The sequence below is a fragment of the Mustela putorius genome, unplaced genomic scaffold, assembly GCF_011764305.1.
Source record: "Mustela putorius furo isolate JIRA1106 unplaced genomic scaffold, ASM1176430v1.1 tig00537227_pilon_pilon_pilon, whole genome shotgun sequence".
Taxonomy (NCBI): Eukaryota; Metazoa; Chordata; class Mammalia; order Carnivora; family Mustelidae; genus Mustela; species Mustela putorius.
In genome coordinates this window covers 37506178-37528852 of record NW_025422368.1, presented here as the reverse complement: position 1 = coordinate 37528852, position 22675 = coordinate 37506178, and the positions used below count along the sequence as shown (strand labels likewise).

Below are 22675 nucleotides of genomic sequence, written 5' to 3'. Positions count from 1 at the left end.
CCCTCCTCCAAAAGGGTCAAAAATTCAAGTAAGTAAATACCAAAGTAGATCATAGAAATTCAATTTAAAGGGGACAAAAGTCCATCGGGAGTCAAATAACCAGTAAGTAATCATAACTACTTGAAGGCCTGAAGTGCAGCATTTAATTCATTAATCATCAGCTTTGGAGGCTGAATGCCAGAGAAGGGGTACACCCTGCAGAGAGCTGAGTCGACTGGACTGGTTTTATACTCAAATTACTTAGTCCTCAAACTCCAAACTGAAAAATCTGCTGCTCTTCTTTTATTTAATTAAAGATTTATTCCTTTTAATCAAATTTAGCCTTTCATACAGATTAAATTAAGGATTTCCTTTCTGAAGTCTGTTATTGGTCATTTGTCACTATTCTTTTTTAGATTCTAAAATGGTTTTCTATTTTCTCTCTTTCTCTCTCTCTTTTTTGACTTTTTGAGTTTTGACTTCTTTTTCCTTGTACAGCCTTTACAGTCTGTATTTGTTTCCTCTGGCTGTAGGATGCTGACACCAGCTCCCATGCTTGGGTTTTTCCCCCATACCAAGCAATTCTCTGACACCAACAGTGTGTCTTGAAATTCAACTCAATTCAGATACTATAGTCATCTGAGAAGAGTGGCAAAACTGAAAAAGAACAAAGGTCTTTATTTGAGGCCTCTGAATTGAAATTTGGGGAGCAAACCCTCAGGTAGAATCCCAAGTACTGTCCCACTGAAGGTGTGAAATTGTCACTGGCGAGTTCCTAAGACCTGACTGACTTTCACTGCCCACCTGCTTGTACTCACTAACCTGTGTTTTCCTTTAGCTCTCCTTTCCAGCTCACTTCTTAACTCAGGCAAACGAAACGTGAAGCCATCCCTCAGGTGATGTTGCCTGCCTTGACAAAACCTCCGCTGGCGCAGACCTTTTGAGCTAAACTTGTGCTGCACAGAGGGACCATGGGGTAACCCCAGAATGACGAGAAATTGCCTTTACGTCATTATAATACTAAAAATAATAATAATCAAATAAAAAAATGAAAAAATAAAAATCTCCATACAAGGAGGAGCCTCAGCCTCCTTTACATAACATACAATGTTTATAGAGGCATGTTTCCTTAAGGCACACATGAGACCTTATGCCCCCTTCTCTTCAGAAAGTCTGCAATCAAGTCTTACCATCAAGATAACTCTGGTCCTGTTGACTTTTAAAAACAATTCCTTGTAAAAGAATTGTTGCTTCTGGCCCAGTTCAAGAGTCTTTTGGCCCAGTTCAAGAATTCATTAGTTTTGGAAAGGACAACGGAGCTTTTCCCAAAATGGAGTCTCTCATGTCCCCAAGTCTCATACAGTTTTATTCTATCTGCCTAGAAATGGTGTGAGAACATATAGGTTAAGAACTCAGTCATGTAAGACTGCTCTCCTCAACTCCAACTTCAGATGCCAGTTGCAAATCCAGATTGTCACCTGAGCTCCTGTAGTTTGGAGGTTCTGAAGACCTCCTCCTTGGGTGATTAATTTGCTCCAGTGGGTCACACACGTTCGAGAAAAATTTTACTTATGGAATTGATGAAAGGGGAAGGTATGTGGGAAGAGGTGCTGAATTTCCGTGTTCTTCCCAAGCATGACTCCTCATCCAGGACCTCCAGGAGCTCAGCCAACCCAGAGGCTCTGAGAACCCTGTCCTTTTGCGTTTTTATGGAGTCTTCATTACCTAAGCACAACTGATTAAATAAGTCATTGGCCGTTGGTGACTGAACTCAATTTCCAGCCCCATTCCTCTCTTTGGAGGTGGGGGGGTAGGGTGGGACTGAAAGTTCCAATTCTTTAATCCCTTGGTTGGTTCCTCAGGTGACCAGCCCATTCTTATGTTGTCTAGGGGCATTCCAAAAGTCACTTATTAACACAACGAAATACACCTTTATTGCTTTCCTCATTTAAGAAATTCTAAAGGTTTTTGGGGGCACCTGGGTGGCTCAGTGGGTTAAAGCCTCTGCCTTCGGCTCAGGTCATGATCCCAGGATCCTGGGATCGAGCCCCACATTAGGCTCTCTGCTCAGCAGGGATCCTGCTTCCCCCTCTCTCTCTGTCTGCCTCTCTATCTACTTCTGATCTCTCTCTCTTCCAAAAAAAAAAAAGAAAAAAGAAAAAAAAAAGAAATTCTAACAGTTTTAGGAGCTCTAACAGGAACTAGTTAAAAGACCAAATATATATTTATTATTATAAACCACACTATCACAGACTTCCATAACTAAGTACCACAAACTGGGTGGCTTAAACAACAGAAAGATATTCTCTCAGTTCTGGAGGCTAGACATCTGCAATCAGGGTATAAGTACAGCTGGTTCCTTTTGAGGGCTATGAGAAAAACTATCTCCTGCCTCTCTCCTACCTCCTGGTAGACTCCTGCATTTTGGCTTGCAGATGGCATTATTCCTGTGACTTCACATACTTTTTTCCCTTATGTGTGTCTGTCCCTATATCTAAATTTTTCTCTTTAAGAATGACATCAGTCGGGGTGCCTGGGTGGCTCAGGGGGTTAAGCCTTTGCCTTTGGCTCAGGTCATGATCCCAGGGTCCTGGGATCGAGCCCCACATCGGGATCTCTGCTCATCAAGGAGCCTGCTCTCCCCCCTCCCCATCACCTACCTCTCTGCCTACTTGTGATCTCTGTCTGTCAAATAAATAAATAAAATATTTTTTTAAAGAATGACATCAGTCATAATGGTTTAAGGCCTACCTTAACAGCCTCATCTTAATTTTATCATCTACAAATACCATTATTTCCAAAGTTACATTCACAGATACTGGGGCTTAGAAATTCAGCATCTTCTGGGGGAATACAGTTCAATCCATGACACTGTTGCTTTAGGAGAGTTTCAAGAGACAGGAAAAGCAAATATATCATTTTTCATCTGCTATCTTAAATTTAAAAATCTACTTTTTGTTCTCTTGACTATGACACACTCCACATTTTTCGTCTTTATTTTGCATCCAAAGCACTCAGGATATAAACACAAGTAATGTTAGAGTAGGTGGCAGTTAGTTCAGGTCTAACAGGATAACTGGAGGGCAGGTTAGTGGAAGCCAGGACCAGGTATCAGGAAAGTCAGAGCCTGTCCTGGCAGCACTCTGCAAGAACCCAGATCAAATTAGACAGGTCCAAGATGGCGGGTGCCATGATAGGAAACCCTTGACCAAATGAGGGAGAAAAGGTGCAAAACCCTTCTTTCAAGAACTCCCTGCCCCAAGTAATGAGTATTACACCCCTCTTTTAACAACTACCAATAAAAGATAGAAACCCAAACATGGGGGTACTCCGCTTTCTCTCTCTCTCTCTCTCTCTCACTTCCCTATTCTTGAATCTCAAGAGTGTACCTTTGCTTTAATAAACTTTATTACTTTTGTTGCTTGTTAACCATGCCGTGTCTGTTCTTGAATTCTTTTTGTGACATGACCAAGAACATTCCATGACATCTTTGGGAGAGGGGGGTCATAGCCCCAAGGCCTGGCATCTGCCTAGTTCACTGGCAGCAGTAATGATGCCATCAAATAGCACAAAGTGGGGCACCTGGGTGGCTCAGTGGGTTAAGCCGCTGCCTTCAGCTCAGGTCGTGATCTCAGGGTCCTAGGATCAGGTCTCGCATCTGGCTCTCTGCTCTGCAGGGAACCTGATTCCTCTCTCTCTCTCTCTCTCTGCCTGCCTCTCTGCCTACTTGTGATCTCTGTCTGTCAAATAAATAAATAAATAATCTTAAAACAACAACAACAACAAACAAACAGCACAAAGTCTACTGGGAAAGATGACCTGGAGCTAAGGATTTAGATGCCATTAAGACTCCCTCTAACTCTGTATTTATCTCTCTATCTCCCTTGCGTCTCTGAATGTCACTTTCTTTGTCTTATCTCTGACTGGTGCATTTGGACTGCATGAAACTAAAACGATGCCTATTGTAAGCCTCTGATCTTATAACATCCAATTTCATCACCAGAGAAGAAGCTTACTTTGTTAAAAAAGAGATAAGCCCCTGATGGCTTGGTGGCTCAGTTGGCTAAATGCCTGCCTTTGGTTTAGGTCATGATCCCAGGGTTCGGGGATTGAGTCCCACATTGGTCTCCTTGCTCAGCAGGGTATCTGCTTTTCCCTCTGTCTGCTACTCCCCCTGCTTGTGCTCTCTCTCTCTGACAAATAAAATCTTAAAAAAAAAAAAAAAAAAAAGAGAGAGAGAAAGAGAGAGAGATAAGCCCCAAATGGTGTGACTTGTACTAAGCCCACATCACCATACACTTAATGCCTAACCTAATTGCAGTTTCACCTTCTCTCACGAATATGACCTTTCACCAGTCAATCTGGAACTACCTGGTTAGCACTAGTCATGTAATCTGCCTAACAGACCCCCCCACTTTCTCCCTAAGGAAGGCGACCTTGCCAACACTAACCCCTCTTCGCAAAAAACTTTTTCTTCCTCCTTCTGCCATAAAAACTTTCTACTTGATACAGCCCCTGGGAGCTCCGTTCTATCTGCTACGATGGAATGATACAGCCTGGCTCAAAAATCATCCAATAAAGTCAATTATATCTTCAAAGTTATTCTTCTGAATTTTTCTTAACACGTTCCTTAGTTCATATGTGAGAAACTTTAAGGAAAGATTCTGATTAGTCTTGTTTAAGTCACGGGGCTTTCTAAATAGTCAAGGCTATCAAGTTTAGTGGGCCCCACAGGAGGAACTATGTGTTTTCAGTGTGGGAGGTGGAGTCCCTTGAAATCCTGTATATGGCGCCCCCCAATGAGGAGTAATGGGCATTGTTTTAGCTAATGTACATCATTATAAATACTAAGACAAGATAAGAACACAGGGCTTTGGAAGTGCTCTGAAGAGTTAGAGAACCCAGGCAAGTGAGATGAAAAAGTTTCCTGGGGAAGGTGATGCCTGAACTAAACCTTGAATGATTTACAGGAATTAGACAGAAAAAAATGGGAAGAACTTTGAGAATATCCAATGGCCAGAAACAAAGGCAGTATAGGGGAAGGGGTCGCTTCAGTAAGGCAATCTGCATGCCTGGAATGCAGAGGGCAAAATAGGCCATGGGTGAACACGAGGCCAGAGGGAGAAACAGCAACCAGATCATAAATAGTCGATTTTTCTAAGGAATTTCCACTTTTCCCAAAAACTATGGAGAGTCTCTGGCCACTGAATGATATTAAGAAGAGAAGTGATGCAATGAATATGGTTTTAATGCATTTATTCTGGTATCAGTGAGCTTTCTCTCTCTGTCTCTCTCTTTCTCTCTCTCTCTCGGATGATATTAAAGACTAATTAAAAATGGGTTTGAGTAATATTAATGGTTTAAAAACATGTTCATAAATTCTTTAACACTTTTCCATCTGAGGAGATACGATTGTCCTCTCCCTCTGACTCTGGGCAGGACACTGTGACTGCCTTGAGGAATTGGATGAAGCAGAAGGGTCACTTCAGAGCTTAAAAGATGTGGTTTCAACCGCCATGTGCTTTCTGCCGATTTTTAGGGGGGAAATTTGTTTAGAGAGCCTTCATTTGCTCTGGGAAAAGCCTACCTAACTTGCAGCCACTATGTGAAAGACGCGCGGTGAGACTCCATGAAGAAAAAAGGATTGGTCAACCAACAGATGAGTAATACATTCTGCAGTCTCACCTCCCTGAAACCTGCTTCTGTGGCCCTAGGGAGTGGGGACTACGTGCTGGCAAGCCATCCTGGAGGAAAAGGCTTGTGAATAGTTCATCTCCAAAGCAGATCAAGGATCTTATGCCCCAAGGCTGTACTTTAAAGTGTGGTTAAGCAGAAGGGGCAGGCTCAAGAAGGTTGTGAGTCACAGAGCATCATCAGGCAGATTTGTCCAAGATAGCTGTAGTCTGGGTCATACACACCTCTTAAAGGAAGTGACCCTGCCACAAACAATCCATTCTCTCTAATAACTTTTTTGTCCCACCTTTTTCTGCCTATAAAAGTCTTTCATTCAAGGGATGCCAGGGCAGTGAAGTAGGCTAAGCTTCCAATTCTTGGTTTCAGCTCAAGTCATGCTATCAGGGTCATGAGATCAAGCCCCATCGTGGACACCACGCTCATTGTGGAGTCTGTTTGAGATTCTTTCTCCTTCTCCCTCTGCCCCTTCTGCTTATGTATGCTATCTCTCTTTTTTCTCTCTAAAATAAAAAAGTAAATCTTAAAAAAAAAAAAAGTCTTTCATTTCATATAGATCTTCAGAGCTCCTTTCTATCTGGTATATAAGATACTGCTCAATCCAGGAATCTTTGAAAAAAGCCAATAAGATCTTTATTATTATTATTTTTAAAAGATATTACTTATCAATTTGTCAGAGAGAGAGAGCACAAGCAGGAGGAGTGGCAGGTAGAGGGAGGCTCCCCACTGAACAAGGAGCCTGATGTGGGACTCAAACCCAGGACCCTGGGATCAGTCCTGAGCCCAGGCAGACGCTTAACTGACTGAGCCAACCAGATGTCCCACAAATAAGATCCTTAAAACATACTCAGATGAGTTTTGTTTTTTAATAAAACTAAACTAGCATAGTGACACTTGGGACAGAGCAAAGTGAGCACATTCAAATTATTAAGAAGGAAGATCCACCTGTGCACAGTCCTGGGGCAAGAAAGTTTCCTGATCTTAGAGCCAACCAGGCTCATCCTGATGGTAGCTGGCACTGTTTTGCCGATGGAAGTTTATCTAAAAATTCAAATTAACTAACTGCTTTGTTTAAATTCCACGCTTATCAAATAAATTTGGCAAATGGTTATGAGTTGCTGAACTTCGTTATTGTGTTTCTCATTTGCGATGAATACATTGAAATTCTGGTTTGTTTGTTTGTTTGTTTGTTTAAAATATTTTATTTATTTATTTGACAGAGAGAAACCACAAGTAGACGGAGAGGCAGGCGGAAAGAGAGAGAGAAGGAAGCAGGCTCCCTGCCCAGCAGAGAGCCCGATGCGGGACTCGATCCCAGGAGCCTGAGATCATGACCTGAGCTGAAGGCAGTGGCTTAACCCACTGAGCCACCCAGGTGCCCTGAAATTCTGGTTTTATACATGAGTTCCGTTTTATTAATTTATTTTTTATTAAAGTTCAATTGACATACAATGTTATATTAGTGTCAGGGGTACAACATAGTGATTTGGCAATTTTATGCTTTACAGCCTGTTCATCATATTAAGTATAGTCACCACCGGTCATCATACAACATGATTACAATATTATTGTCATTATTATTATTATTATTTTGAAGAAGAGAGAGAGTGAGGGGACAGCAGAAGAAGGGAGAAACTCTTAAGCAGGCTCCATGCCCAGCATGGAGTCCGACATGGGGGTCAGTCTCACGAACCCGAGATCGCGACCTGAGCTGAAATCAAGGTCCAGATACTTAACCAACTGAACCACCCAGGCACCCCATAATAACCATTATTACAATATTATTGATTCTATTCCTTCTGCTGTATTTCTCATCCCTGTGACTTATTTATTTTATAACTGGAAGTTTATATCTCTTATTCCCTTTTACCTAATTTTTCTATCTTTCCAACCCCTCCCTGCTGGCAACCACTAGTTTGTTCTCTGTTATTTATAATTCTGTTTCTGTTCTTGTTTGCTTATTTGTTCTGGATTTTTGATTCCATATAAATCTAAATTCCAAAATCACATGTTATTTGTCTTTCTCTGATTTATTCCTTTTAGCATAATACTTTCTAGGTCTATCCATGTTGTCATAAATGGCAAGATTTCATTCTTTTTTATAGCTGAATAATATTCTGTTGTATGTACATATACCTCCTCTTCTTCACCCATTTATCTATTGATAGACACTTATGTTACTTCTGTAACTTGGCTATTATAAATAATGCTGCCATAAATAGGGGTACATATATTTTTTCAAATTAGTGTTTTCATTTTCTTGGGATAAATGGTCAGTAGGGGAATTATTGGATCACATGGTATTTCTATTTTTAATTTTTGAGAAAACTCAATATCGTTTTCCATAGTGGCTGCACCAATTGACATTCCCACCAATGATGCACCAGGTCCCTTTCTCCACATTCTCACCAACACCTATCTCTCATCTTTTTGATACTAGCCCTTCTGACGGGGTATAAGGTGGTATGCATTTCCCTAATGATTAGTGATATTGAGCATCTTTTCATGTGCTTTTTGGTACACATTAGTTTAAATGTGATAATATAAAAATATCCTGAATAATAAAGAAATCTGACCTACCTATATGGTCAATTCCAGCTGTTTCCATATTTTGATGACTGTGTGAGGGGAAAATATAAAAAGGTATTTTAAGAGTAATTGAGAAAAATGTGAGTATTAATTTTGGAAAATAGTTAATTTTTTTAGGTGTAATAGTCGTATATCAATATGTCAATAGTCAATAGTCAACATAATCATGATTATGTTGGAACATTTCTTATTCTTAGCAAGATTATATTGACTATTTTGAGGTAAAGAGTCATGAAGTTTGTATTTACTTTCAAGAAAAAAAATCAAGGTGATGGGTATATAGGTGTTCATCATACTATTTTTTGAAACTTTTTACCTATTTGAAAATGTTCATAAAAGATCAAAAAAATTCTAACCCTTGAGAATATAAAAAAAATTAGATTACAAGAAAAAATTGAATTGTATATTTGAGAAAATTGTGACTTAAAAAAAAGACATTATTATTTATTTATTTTCTTTTAAAGATTTTATTTATTTGAGAGAGAAAGATCAAAAGCAGAGGGGAGGGGCAGAGAGACAAATGGGCTCCCTGCTAAGAAGAAGCCAGATGCAGCTCCATGGGGGGCTTGATGAGGAGCTGGATACAGGCCTGGATGCAGGGCTGGAAGTGGGGCTGGATGCGGGGCTCTATGTGGGGCCCAATCCTGGGATCCTGGGATAACCACCTGAGCCAAAGGCAGACACTTAACTGACTGAGCCACCCAGATGCCCCAGGACCTTATTATTTTTGGAGCAGTTTTAGGTTCACAGCAAAATTAGGAGGAAGATAGATTTCCCATATACCTACTCCCCCCATAACCTCTCCTATAATTAGTATTCTCCACCAGAATAATATATTTGTTACAACTGAGGAACCTACACTGACTGACACATTATAATCATCCCAAATCCAAAATTTATATTAGGATTCAGTTTTGGTGTCATACATTATACTGGTTTGGACAAATGTTTAATGACATGTATCCATCATTGTAGGATGATCATTGTAGGAGAATGTTCACTGTTTTCCACTGAGTCACCCACCTGCCCCCCAACCCCTGGCAACTGCTGAACTTTTTACTGTCTCCATAATTTTGCCTTTTTCAGAAGGTCATATATGGTTGGAATCATACACTATTTAGCCTTTCAGATTGACTTCTTTCACTTAGATATATGTATTTAGATATTTTCATGTCTTGATAGTTCATTCCCTTTTGGTACTGATAATATTACATTGTCTGGATGAACTACAGTTTATACATTCACTTACCAAAGAGCATCTTGATTGCTTCCAAGTTTTGGCAATTATGAATAAAGCTGCAATAAACATTTGTGTGTAGGTTTTCATGTGGACATAGTTTCAAGTTTCTTTGCATAAATACTAAGGAGGATGATTGTTGGATCATATTGTAAGAGTATGTTTAGTTTTCTAAGAAACCACCGAATTGTCTTCCAAAGTGGCTATGCCATTTTTCTATTCCTCTCAGTAATGAATGAGAATTCCTGAAATGTGAGCTTTTTAATATAGTATTTTATCTCTGGTAAAAAATGAATGTTGGATATTTTATCTGATTAAATGTGTTAATTTGTAAAATTACTGTTTGCATAGTATTTTAAATGTTATGCTGATAATAAAGGTAGAGAGCAAACTTTGAAAGATACCAAATTGTGTATTCTAAGATTAGCTTGTTTAAAACTTAGAGTTAATAATACTAATTAAATTTTATCTTCAAATTATCTTTCATATGTAAGTTGTCTTGTGCTTAGGATTTTTTTGAAATGAAAGTTAAAATCAGCATTTTTTACGAGCTATGATTTGATCAGAGAACCACACCCTCAAAATATTAATCTCCATCATGATTACCTTTCTTAATTAGTTGTGAAGTACTTCCTTTACAAGATCTTGGCTATATTGGATTAAAACTGAAATGAGCTAACTTCAACTTGAAAATAAGGACTAAAAATGATAAACATACAATGTGATACAATAGTTCCTGGATTTTAATGCAAAAAAAGACTGAAAAATGCCATAGAGAAAAATAATTAACATCAAGAAGCAAGGCTATGTTTTTCATTTTCCTTTTTTCAATGGTGAAACTTATATATACATATAATGATGAAACATACATATATGTAAGCATATTAAATATATATGTATATGTGTGTGTGTGTATTTATTTATTTGACTTTTTGGGTTTATTTTTTAAACCAGACACTGATGCCGTGATAAAAGAAGATAGGTGACTGGGACTACCATTGTATATTTCAGAGCTCCCGGGATTCAAACAGAGTAAAGCTGTCCTTCCTGTCTTTTCTGTATCTATTACCTTCTTTGCTGCCCTCGCCCTACAAGTCCCTGGAATCACTGCAATGTGGTCGGAAAGGCCTTAGATTCTTAGGAAAGGAGAGGGCCAGAGGGAGGCAATGATATCACCTAGCCCACCACTTTTCCACCAGCTTTTTGGGTGGCACTTTATTTTCACCTTAGGGACACTTCACAAATAGTACTATCCTTTGGTGAATTTTTGCAGAAAACAGAAATGTTTAAGGAGTATCGAGTTAACCTTGATATATTCTTTTACAGGAGACGGGCCCAACTTCTGAGTTAAGAGGAGAAAGTGAATCATTTCTATATTGGAAGATGAGCGAAGCCCTTAGCAGTCAAGACTGACATCATTTCTCCAGACCTTGATTACATCGCCTGCCCTTCACCTTGTGCATCTCCTCAAATTCCTGAGTCATGCTTTGTTTTTGCTGCTACTCTAAGAGCGAACTGCAGCAAGGACCCAAACAAAATGACGCCAGCGCGGTGAAGGAGGGGTCAGGGTCGAAGGGAGCCAGCCCGGCATCCCGGGAGCTGGCGGCGCGACGGAAGGAGCCCAGGACAAAATGCAAGCACCCGGCAGTTCAGTACTGGCCAAAGGAATTACACGACCCCCATTCCCTCCTTCCCTACACTCCAGATCCCAATAAGCAGGAAAAAGCTGGATTTTCGCCCTCTGTGTTTGTTTTTTGGATCAAACCAAGAAACAGCGAGAAGGAGGGAAGAACATATCTTTATAACGTATTTTTTGCACTCAAGCCCTTTTTAATATCACAGTCCCAACAAGAATTCGAGATAAAATTTTTTTCATGCTTGCAACAAACTGGACACAGGGCAGTTTAGATTGAAAGAGAACCCCTCGAAAATAGATCGCGTTCGTTCCTTCCCCGCACCCGGCGCGGTCCGAACGCTGGGGGCGGGGTGGGGAGGCGGGACGTCATGACGTCACAATGCCTACGCGCCGCCGTGTTGTTTTTGTGCTCCCGGCTCTCGGGAAAAGCCGCCGGGATTTCTCTACCTGAGCCAGTCCGTCCTGCGTCCGAGGGGCCTCGACATCGCTTCTGAGAGCTCTGCCAAGCAGCGTTGCGACGGGAGCTGACGTTTCTGAGGCGGTTCTCGTACCTCCCGAAATTTGGCGGAGGGGAGGGAGACGGGGAGACACGCAACCATCAGCGAGGAAGGCCGGCCCCGTCCGGGGATCTTAGAAACCCTGCGGTCCATCATGAAGTTCCAGTATAAGGAGGACCATCCCTTTGAGTATCGGAAAAAGGAAGGAGAAAAGATCCGGAAGAAATATCCGGACAGGGTCCCTGTGAGTGCACGGGGGAACGGGGAGAGGGAGGGAAGCGGATGAGCGGGGGTTGTGGGGACGGGGGAGTCATGATGGCTGCCCTTAGGCACAGGAAGAAGGGTGGTCTCTGTGATGACTGAGCCCTGAACGCCCTTAAACTGCTAGGAGAGCGCGTGGAATGGAGGTTCTCACTGCAGATTTTTCAAAACGCATCTCCCCAGGGCCCGTCATCTTTAGAGCTGACCGCATCTTCAGAGCGGAGCCTACGTTTGAGTGACTCAGCAGTCTTCAGAGGATGTGCAGGTTGAGATGTGTTCAAAATGTGGCCCTTTTCCGAGAGAAGGATCGGGTTGGGACCCTATATTTGTTCGCTTTAAGACCCCAGGGAAAATCTTCTGGAAATAGCTTGATGCGATGAGGATTGCGTCCATCCGTTTCTGCCTTAGGGGCTTCTCCCTTAAGTTGACTTTGGCCCTCATAACATTGGGTTTGGGAGGGAAAGATTCAGAAACCAGAGGATCCTTTCTTTTATTCCATAAGAATTAGAAAAGTATGTGTTGGGGGGGTGTGGGGGGGCGACACAAGACAGGCCTGGCCCAGAAAACAAGGTCACGTTCTCTGCGCAACAGCCCGATTGCCTCATCATTCTTGGCTCCGGGGGCATTTGTGGATGCAGCCAGCCTCTCTCCGGTACTCATTCTACCAGATTATACCTGGACACAATAACGAGAACCGAGGCTTTTTCTTGACGTTTTGGAGGCCAGTTTATGTGGTTAAAATGAGTGCCGGCAGTCAGGAGGAACAGAGGAAACATTAAGGTAGCTTTCTGCATCCGGGCGCTTTTCCCGTCACCCCCTCCCCCACCACTTGCCTGGTTTTCTGTAATGTAGGCTATGCACCCGGATTGGAAGGCAGAAGACTTTTAAGTGCGGTGGGAGGAACAACCACCCTTAGGTTTTGAAGATGGAGGAGCAGGGACTTTTCAGACTGTGATATATTCAGTCTGAATATATCAGACTGTTCCTAAATCTAGTTAGAATTCCCATGTGTTCCTAAATCTAGTTAGAATTTCCCCGTCCCTGTTCCTAAATCTAGTTAGAATTCCCATGTGTTTCTTTACAACTGAGACCTTCCCATCTCAGTCATTTAAAAGTGTTTTACCTGTGCGATAATTTGTAAGCTGTTAGAATCATCAATATTAGGATAAAGATTACATATTATGTACAGGTAAAGTAATTGTGATTATCTGGTGTCAGTTCTGGACCTGCCGGGGCGGGGGGCGGGGGGGGGGGGTAACTCTTGGGGACTCTTCTCCAATCCTTACCTGATTCTCACGGTATTACAGCTACTGGAAGCCACTTGGGCCTTCTGCCAGCAGTAGAAATCCCCTGCAGTGCTTTATAAGGAAGCCAGACCTTAGGGCTGTACCATTCACCAGAAATTGCACACAAGGGTGTTCCGGTAAAAAGCAGAGCTAGCCCAGTTACCCACTGACTAAATGATCCTTCTCCTTGTTTAATCTCTGGACCTAGGGTGGCTGCTTCAGAAGTTCCCCGGATTGTAGGATAGCAATCCTACTTTCTTAGAATGTTTAAAAATGATAGCTTTCATTGATTGATAGTTAACTCTGTACCTGGCAGTACGTGCTCTGACTTTATTCAGTTCAATCCTCACACCATTATAATCCCATTCTACAAATGAAGGATCTGTAGCTCAGAGAAATCAAGTATTCCGAAAGGTTTCCTGTGGGCTGGTGTGTGACAGAGCTGAGATTCCAGCTCTGGTTGTTGGATTCTCCATGCCGTATCGTTTCTCAATTTCTAATACAGTTCTGTCAAACAATTAAGGAGGCACTGTGTACCTCACACTGTTAAGTATTGGAAATCAAGAAAAAAACAATCACAGCCCTCAAAACGTGAGAGTCATATGATGCCAGAAAACATCACGGACTACAGTTGACTCAGAATTCTCTTAAATATGAGGCTCTGTTCCAGTAGCTCTGCCTAAGTCACAGACTTTGAAATGTACCTGTTCCTAAATCTAGTTAGAATTCCCATGTGTTTCTTTACAACTGAGACCTTCCCATCTCAGTCATTTACATGAATTCACCTAGAATATTTCAACTCATCCTCCCTATTTTCCTGCTTATTGTTTGATGTAAAAAGTGTTTTACCTGTGCGATAATTTGTAAGCTGTTAGAATCATCACTCAGATCTCATGGTTCCTCCAAGTTGGATTTTAATTTATAAGCCTCCCAGCTGCTGCTCGGGTGCTCACCCTGTGACCACCTTTGTAGTTGTGATGGAGGAAGAAGAGCTCTCTGCTCTGAGTTGGGAGATTTTTTTGTTCTAGTTCTGGACAGGATCCTTAACCTTGCTGTACTAAAGTGTCCAGTATACAGAAAAGAGGCTTAAGCGTAAGTGATTTCTAAAGCTCCTTCCGACTAGACCATTGGTGTTACCAAAGCAGTCAAGTACCCTGACTGCTCACATAACTCAATTTCATTTGGCCTCAACTTACCTCTTAGCTATCATGGAAAGAACAGAGGGCTCATAACTTGGGAGGTTTTCTTGAGATCTTAAAGTATCTTAATAGCTACAATGTATTGAAAACCTGGAACACTGCAGGAAATTTAGGAACAGATTGTCTAGCCTTTAAACTTTGTTGAAGACCCTGTGGAATACTGACCACATTGCACAAAAGAAAAACCTTAGAACCAAAGCGGGAATTGATCTAGCCAAGGGCCCACAGGTAGAGGTGGGATTCCTGGAAACCTCAAATATCTTCTGGTAAGCCAAGGCCTTAATGATTACCCAACACCCTCCTGTTCCTCTCCAAATCCTGCCCTCCAGTCTGGATGTCTTACTTGCTGTATATTTTATCCCCCCCCCCTTTTTTTTGCTCTCTTTTTGCTGTTTCCATTGCTTCCTACTGATGGGAGCTGGCAGCTCTCAGGGTTCCTTTGAGACAGTGCTAGGCTCCCGTTCTTTTCCCTTTGATTTTAGTAACCTGCTGACTTTTGTCCATCCTCATTGTTGGGCCTTCACTGGTCTCTCCCTGAACCTCTTCTTACTTTTCCTTTTATTTTTCTTATTAATGTATTTTTTTCTCCAGTTTTCATTTTTAAATTTTTAGTGTGTTCATGTCCCTCTGGTCTTCCTGGTTCAGTATTCTTTTTCTCCAGAAACAAAATAATGTTTTTTACTATTTTAATGTGTTTCACTTAAGAGCTTCAAGCCCCAAGTCCCTCCCTTTAAGTCAATTCATATATTAAGATAATTCTTTATAATTTACAAGTCATTTTTACATAAAATTTCATGGATCAAGGTTATTGTAGCCGTACCGTGACTGTAAAATGCCAGGAATAGCCCACAATCCCTGTACTGACAAGAGGAACGCTTGTTCCAGACTTTGCTGTGAAAAAGAAGAGAAGGCAAAGGGTTCAGTACTCCAAGAGGAAGACCCTTTGCTCTTCTTTGCTCCCGATTATATCGGTCCTTCAGGATAATCACAAATCCTTATCACTGTTTCTCAAGCACAGGATGTGTGACTAGGGGTCTTACTGAACCTAGGAGGATCTGTTTACTGGAAAGATACACGCTATGCTAATCTGCATGTTCTACGAGTTTCGCTAAATTTAGCCTAAGGGACAGTACGTACATCTGTTCGATCTCAGGGATCTCAGGGTGGCTGTTGGGATTAAGAAAGCTTCAGGGAACTCCCAGCGGCATTCTCCATTCTCGTGGCAGAGTGGTCCCAGGCCTGGCATTCCAAAGGCAAGGCCTGTGCCCTTCTCAGAAACCACCTATGCCCTCAGCAGCCTCCATGTTAACATTATAGCAAGCCAGGTATTATGGCTGATTCCATCCTCTACACTAAACCCAACAATAAAAGATGTGTTGGATAGTTACTGTCTTACTGGAATGCTGTGGCTCAGAGAAGTTAAGTGACCTGTTGAAGCTCACGCAGTTCCTCAGGATACTTGCCTAGTGTTAGTTCTACTTCTGTAACCCTCCATGTGTTTGATCAGGAATGATTGCATTTTCTAAACTAAAAATCTAAAGCTAATGGTTTTATAAAACATTTTAAATATTTATGATTTCCATTATGTAAGCTATAAATAATCATATTTTTGTAATTATTTCATAAATAAGTGTTATTAAATGAATATTTAAAATTTTATGCTTAAAATCTTTAATTTTTGTATATATTCTTTTTTCTTTTTTGTTAACAGAAATATATGATCTGTAAAATTTGAAGTAATCTAGAAATATTTAATGTAGACATTGAAATCCCTTTAAAATACTAACACCTAATCAATGTTGATACATGGGTTATTAGAAGTGATATAATACAGGATCTCATACTCTTAAGTATGATTTGGTACTTTCTTTCACATAAAATGTGCCTAGAACATTTTTTGGCAGTCATTCTTGAAAATTTTAATAAAGTATAAAATTGAAACCACATTTTATCTATACCTTTAATAAGCAGCATTCATTAGTATAAAACTGGTAGGTACTCGGGAGCCTCGGAGGAAATGCACAGTCCTCTTTTTTTTTTTTTCCCTTTTTTCCCCACCTTCCCCCCCCTTTTTTATTGTGTTATGTTAGTCACCAATACAGTACATCGTTAGTCTTTGATGTATTGTTCCGTGATCCATTGTTTGCGTAGAACACCCAGTGCTTCATGCAGTCCATCCCTCCTTAATACCCATCACCAGATTTACCCATTCCCTCACCCTCCTCCCCTCTGCAACCCTCAGTTTGTTTCCTGAAGTCCATAGTGTCTCATGGTTCATCTCCCCCTGATTGCTTCCCTTCATTTTTTCCTTCCTGCTTCTAATGTCCTTTATGCTATTACTGAACATTCCACAGTCCTTTTTATGCTCTCATTAAATACTGGGAAGTACAGATCTGTACCTGACAGGTAGCTTGTAATTACTTAAACTCAAGGTTCTGTTTACATTTTGGCCCTCTCCTATTCTCTTCTTATTGCAGTAATAGAACTATCACCTTACTGTGGAAGTCCTTGTTCCCATTGGTTTTCTAAGAGGTAAAAGGGGATGAAAAATGGGAACATTTTATTGGGTCTAGACAAACGTACCTCAATAGGGTAACTGTAGAATGTGGAAGGAAAAATATTAGATTGAGTCCTGTATTTTTCATTCTCCCCCCTCCTCTCTCCCAGGTGATTGTGGAGAAGGCTCCCAAGGCCAGGGTGCCTGATCTGGACAAAAGGAAGTACCTGGTGCCCTCTGACCTCACCGGTAATGCTTTTCTCCCTCCTCAGACCTTCCTTCCCATGGAAGAGCCTCTTTGGTCCCTCCTGTGTGCGTGAAATTGTGGGATTGAGAGGAAGTAGAGTTGAAGAAAGTGGGTGGGATTCACCCGAGAGAGGGGACTCAAACAGGAGTGATTCAGCCATTCTCCTTTGCCAGTTACCTTACTCATTTCCCATCATAGTGTCTTGTGTGATTTAGATACAGCAGAATGGGCAACATTGAAAGCAATGACCAGGTGCCTGTGTTTTAGAATCTGCTTTGTTACTGTGCTAACAATTTATTCCAAAAGGAAAGTCAGAGGGAGGATCACATTTTAGAGTTTCTCAGTTTCTCAGTACTTTGTCTCCTTAAACTACTGTTTGTGGGAATATGTTTTGTAGATACTGTTGGGGGTTACAAAGACTACATTCTTCACCTTAATGATCCTTAATGGAATAACCAGTGAATCCAGAAAACCCTGGAAAGATTTTGAAGATGTGTTTGCTCCAGAGTTGTTAGATTTGAATGTCAGTCTTCGAGAACTTTTTCAGTGTGTTCGATAGAAGGTGCAGTGTTGAACCCAACCCCACTTACTGCCCAGACTTTGGGATGAGTGACCATGCTGAGATTACTGGAGTCCAGTAGAGCTCTCCCCATAACTTGTTTGTCATAAGGTGGGAATGGGGATGGAAGTGCCTTTCAGATCCCATTTAGACAATTCTGGTCTGGATGTACATAGGATTCCCTCAGAGTCTCCTCAGGCTTTGAGTGGAGGTGTTGGCATGATGTCTGAAATTGAGTAAAGCGGGAAAGGATTGAAGGGTAAACTTCTTGGTGGCACATCAGGGAATATAGAGGCTTCTTTGAGCTGTAATTCCATTTCTGATGTTAGAAGACAGTATTTGATTCTGCTGAGATTCTGTTTACTACTTTAAAGTTGCTACTTTGTAGGGTGCAGGTGCAGTAGAGTCCTGTGTCCGTCCCATCCATCCCCCCCACCCTTACCCTTACGTAATCCTTTTCTGAAACCTTCTTCCTTTTTCCAGTTGGCCAGTTCTACTTCTTAATCCGGAAGAGGATCCACCTGAGGCCCGAGGACGCCTTATTCTTCTTTGTCAACAATACTATCCCTCCCACTAGCGCTACCATGGGCCAGCTGTATGAGGTAAGTGTCCTGGTCATAGCAATACCACGCAGGCTTGTGTTCTCCAGCCTTTGTTCCAGGATCTGCTGATAACACGCCTAGGAAGTAGGACAAGAGGTGTTACTTCCCTGTATCCTCTTACACACCACAGTGTACGGCTGTGGGCGGTTAGATGTCACTTGTCCTCTAGGGATTGAACAGCCTACTGGATTCATTCTTTTTAAATTCTCAGTTTTGCCTTATTCTAGGGTTCTCACCTTGGATCGTCTTTATTGAAACAGCAAGAAATTGTTTCCAATTGCAAATTCCAAATAAAATGAGATTTTAAAGTACAAAGTGAAGCCTTTAAATTGTCTTAACAGATAGACTGAGTTGGAGACAATAATTTGCTGACTTCATTTGGTTTAATTGGTATACTATTCAGAATCTAATGAAAAAACTATTGTAAAGGACTTGCTCATGCTGTATCACCCACTTTTGTGGCTGTATTATTCCTTAAAGGATTTCATGTGGTACTTCCTTCTTCTTGTGCCCTGTGAGTTGTGTAAACTTGTTCTAATAATCTCTTAATCTCATTTTTATTCTGTAGCATATATTCTCTGTTAGTGTATATTGTAGTATATATATATTTTAGTATCTTTGTTCCCTTGCTGGAATGAGCTTTCTCAAGGGTCATGTTCTTATCTCTGATAATCTGTATGTACTGATGTGCTCCTTGAAGATTCTTTGTGAACTCAAAAGTTGAATTCCAGTCACTTCTGTGTATTTTTTATTCTTTTCTCAGTGGAGGCTAATGATGCCTTGCATACCTACCTACCTTGTGTGAGGCTCAGAATCCTGAAGCTAATGAATGTGATGTTTTCCTCTTGTCTCTTCCCTCAGGACAACCACGAGGAAGACTATTTTCTGTATGTGGCCTACAGTGACGAGAGTGTCTATGGGAAGTGAGTGGTGGAAGCCCAGCAGATGGGAGCACCTGGACTTGGGGGTAGGGGGAGGGGTGTGTGTGGGACTTGGGGAAAGAGAGGGAGGGCTCCCACCGTGGAGGAGACAGAGGGGAAGACATCTGGAAACACTACACCGCACACACCGTCATCATATTTTCACACGCTCAGTTGATATTTTTTGCTGCTTCCTCAGCCCAGGGAGAAAGCTTGTCAGGACAGAGGTGTTGGATTGGCTTTGGTAGAGGAATGAAGATGATTTAATTTCACAACCTTCCTGTGAATTAATATTTGTGTGACTTCACAGAAGAGGCAGGAGGCGGGCAAGTTGGGGCCAGAGATGATTGTGGACCACTAATAACTTCCTGCTCTCCTTCCTCTTTGGGCAGAGATTCTATTTTTGACATTTGCACAAGATAGGTAGGGAAGGGGGATGAGGATGTTTTAGGACTACTGGTAGTAGATCATTCCTAGGGACCAAAAGAAGCCCATTGTAATTAGAGCATTGTGACGCTGACCTATCTCCACGCCCCCACCCCATCCCATTCATAATCCCACAGCCAGACCTCACAGCGCCACCCAGTGATGCTGATAGACATTAGGCAGACATTGGGATGTCGCTCTCAGTGCTGGAAGATGGGGGCAGGCATGAGGGACGGTACGGTTTTGAAGATAGTTTTGGTAACATTAAACTGGAATTGACTAAGTTGAGCATCTCTGTCTAACCTGCTCTCTCTCTGGTGCCCCTTATCCCACACCTCTGTGGGACTGCAGTGAGCCACAACCATTTCCAGTTACGGGCTAAAACCACTCCTTGAGCATTTCCCAAACTTCGCTCCATGTATAGGGACAGAGATGTCTTAGGTGTGAAGGGGCAGGTATGAGGTGAGACAGGTTGTTGTCTGTGCCTCTCACTCAGCCAGGATTCTTGCTCCCTTGTTGCTGTCCCTCAGTCCCAGGCACACAGAACTGCTAAGTGATGGCCAGCTGCCTCCTGATTTAGGTTTTCATGTCCTACAGCTGCTAGTTAGACAGGTGTGAGGGGATGATGTAATACTTCACAGGGATTCTAAGGATTCTGATTATTTTCACTTTCGGGGTTGTGTGGGTGGGGTTGGGGAGCAGGAATCGCACTCAAGACATGACATTTCAGTTCATTTCTGCTAATGAAAAGGGTCCTTCCTGTGGGAGAAATCTGTGTCCGTTCTGTCAGCTGCAGATTTTTGTGTAATGAAGTTTATGCTGTCAGGCAAAGAAATAAAATAATTGCATACCTTGAAAATCAAACGTGTGTTCAGAAATGTTGCTTTTTTGGACTGTACATGTGAGTAGATGGTGTGTGGACTAGGAGTAGAAAGCTTTGAGTGAGGGCAGCTGTTAGAAATGAACGCTCCCATGTGGTCAGACACAGACAAGTTTACTCAGCTCTTAAAGTTCAGAGGTGAGTGTGGTGGGGCAGTGTGCCTGGTGCCTGGGTGATGTGTTTGTGATTCTCTGCTCCACAGATAATGCCTTGTCATTGCTTTCTTTGTTTCTCCAAGCTGAGGCTGGAACACTGCCTGGGTGAGACTATAAGGGGTAAGGCGGGGGTGTGCTCACTGAAGTGCAGATATCTGCGCCTCGTTCCAGGTTTAGCGGACTCAGAATCTCAGCAGAGGCATCTGTGCTGTTAACCAGCTCCTGATTTCTGCTGCACGCTCAAGGTGGAGAGGCATTGCTCTTTCTACCTGGTTTTAGTCTGAGTCTCAGCCAAACCTGTTCTGTCACATCTTGGTCATGAGGCCACCATCACCCAGAGGAATAAATGGCACAGAGGTAAGGCTTCTGGGATTAGAACAAGCTTGATGTCTTCTGACCATATGAGTCTCTCATTTATTCATTTGGGACCAAAATGTAGGTGGGCATGAGGGTGCAAGTTATGAGACAATGAAAAACCAAGGAAGTAGTAGAAAGTCCTTTTTTAATCTTAAAAGCTATCTCTAATCCTCTTTCATCTCTTGCAAGCCATGTGTCCAAGCGGTGTCTGTCTCTGCAGACTTTTATGGACAGTATCACAGTCACCAGATGGATAGAAACAGGTGGTTACAAAAGACCCATGGTGCGATTCCACCCACCACCAAACCATGCCCAGTGCACTGATGGAAAAAGTTAAGTCAGGATTGAGAGAAGCACGAAGCTGAAGCCCAGCAAGCAGAGAATTATGGAAAGCTCACAGGAATTTGGATTTTTGACATCAAGGCCTTAAAAATGAACACCTTGTTGGTACTGACAGAAAAACCTCAGGAGGGTGTTTCTGATACAGTCAAGTGGAAGCTAGTATTTGTATTGACAATACAAACTATTTTGCAATGAGTAGACTTAACCCGGTAGTTAGGAATGAGATTAAGTGAATGCTTAGAAGCAAACAACTGCATTGCAGATCCCAGCTTCCTGCATGTTGGAGACAGTCCCTGTAGCACAGGAGACCTGTCCTTGCTAAACCAAACTTGAGTTTGGAGGTTCTCCCCGAGGCCGCTTTTTATTTCTGTCCTCCTCTCTGGATACTCCTGGTGGGGGAATGCCCCTTGTGTGGAACGTTTCACATTCTTTTAGATCAGCCTTCTGATTTTATAGGTCCATAAAGTTGAATAACTTTTTTTTTTTTTTTTTAAACATTTTGTCAGAGCACAAAGAGGGGGAACAGCAGGCAGAGGGAGAAGCAGACTTCCTGCTGAGCAGGGAGCATGAAGTGGGACTTGATTCCAGGGCCTTTGGATCAGGACCTGAGCCAAAGATAGACATTTGCTTGACTGAACCATGCAGGTGTCCCCATAAAGTTGCAGAACTTAGCTAAGGTCAGAGCCATTCCAGATACTTGAATGCTGTGATTTGGGTATGATGCTCTTTTGTGAACAGTATCTCCCAAGCCTGTCTCCTGTGTTTCCTGCTAATGAGGCTTGAAAGCCACTTTGTATCCTCAGGCCATTGTGTCAGTCTTGAACTAAAAACATATTAGGAAATACCGTTTTCATTAACCTTGGCCTCATGTCCCAGGTAATATTGACTTACTCTGATGCTTCCTTCTGGAGACCAAGGTTGAATGATGTGTCAAAAAGCCCACTCTTCCCTTGGAGGCCAGTGTGACTCAGCAGCATTGCTGAGTGAGTCCTTTGCTATATTTATTGTATTTGCTGGTAGAAAGATCCCATACTAGTAGGTCGGCCGGGCCTGGATCTTGCTTTCCCAAGGATAGCCTTGGTTCGTGCTCATTGTCCTGATTTATTAATGGTTCCTTACTTCACTGTCACAAGTTTCCCAGTGGAAAAAACATGGTCCTACTCCTTATACTAAGTTTAAAAAAAAAAAAAAAAAGTTTTCTACCCCCATCAAGAGAACCAGTGCCATTCAACATAACATGCCCAGTACAGCTCTGTGTGGGGGACGTTGAGAAAAAATGCCGCCTCGGAATGGCAGAGTGAACTTCCTCAGTGCA

The 22675-nt window shown here is 41.9% G+C and overlaps 1 protein-coding gene across 1 annotated transcript; it reads left to right on the top strand.

Moving 5' to 3' along the window:
- Window positions 1-11501: 11501 nt before the first annotated feature.
- Window positions 11502-20490, top strand: GABARAPL1 (GABA type A receptor associated protein like 1). The gene is made up of 4 exons (XM_004779743.3): window positions 11502-11873; window positions 17043-17121; window positions 18162-18280; window positions 19142-20490. The coding sequence occupies exons 1-4, from the start codon at window positions 11784-11786 to the stop codon at window positions 19205-19207; spliced, it is 354 nt and encodes a 117-aa protein (XP_004779800.1). The 5' UTR covers window positions 11502-11783; the 3' UTR covers window positions 19208-20490.
- Window positions 20491-22675: the final 2185 nt, after the last annotated feature.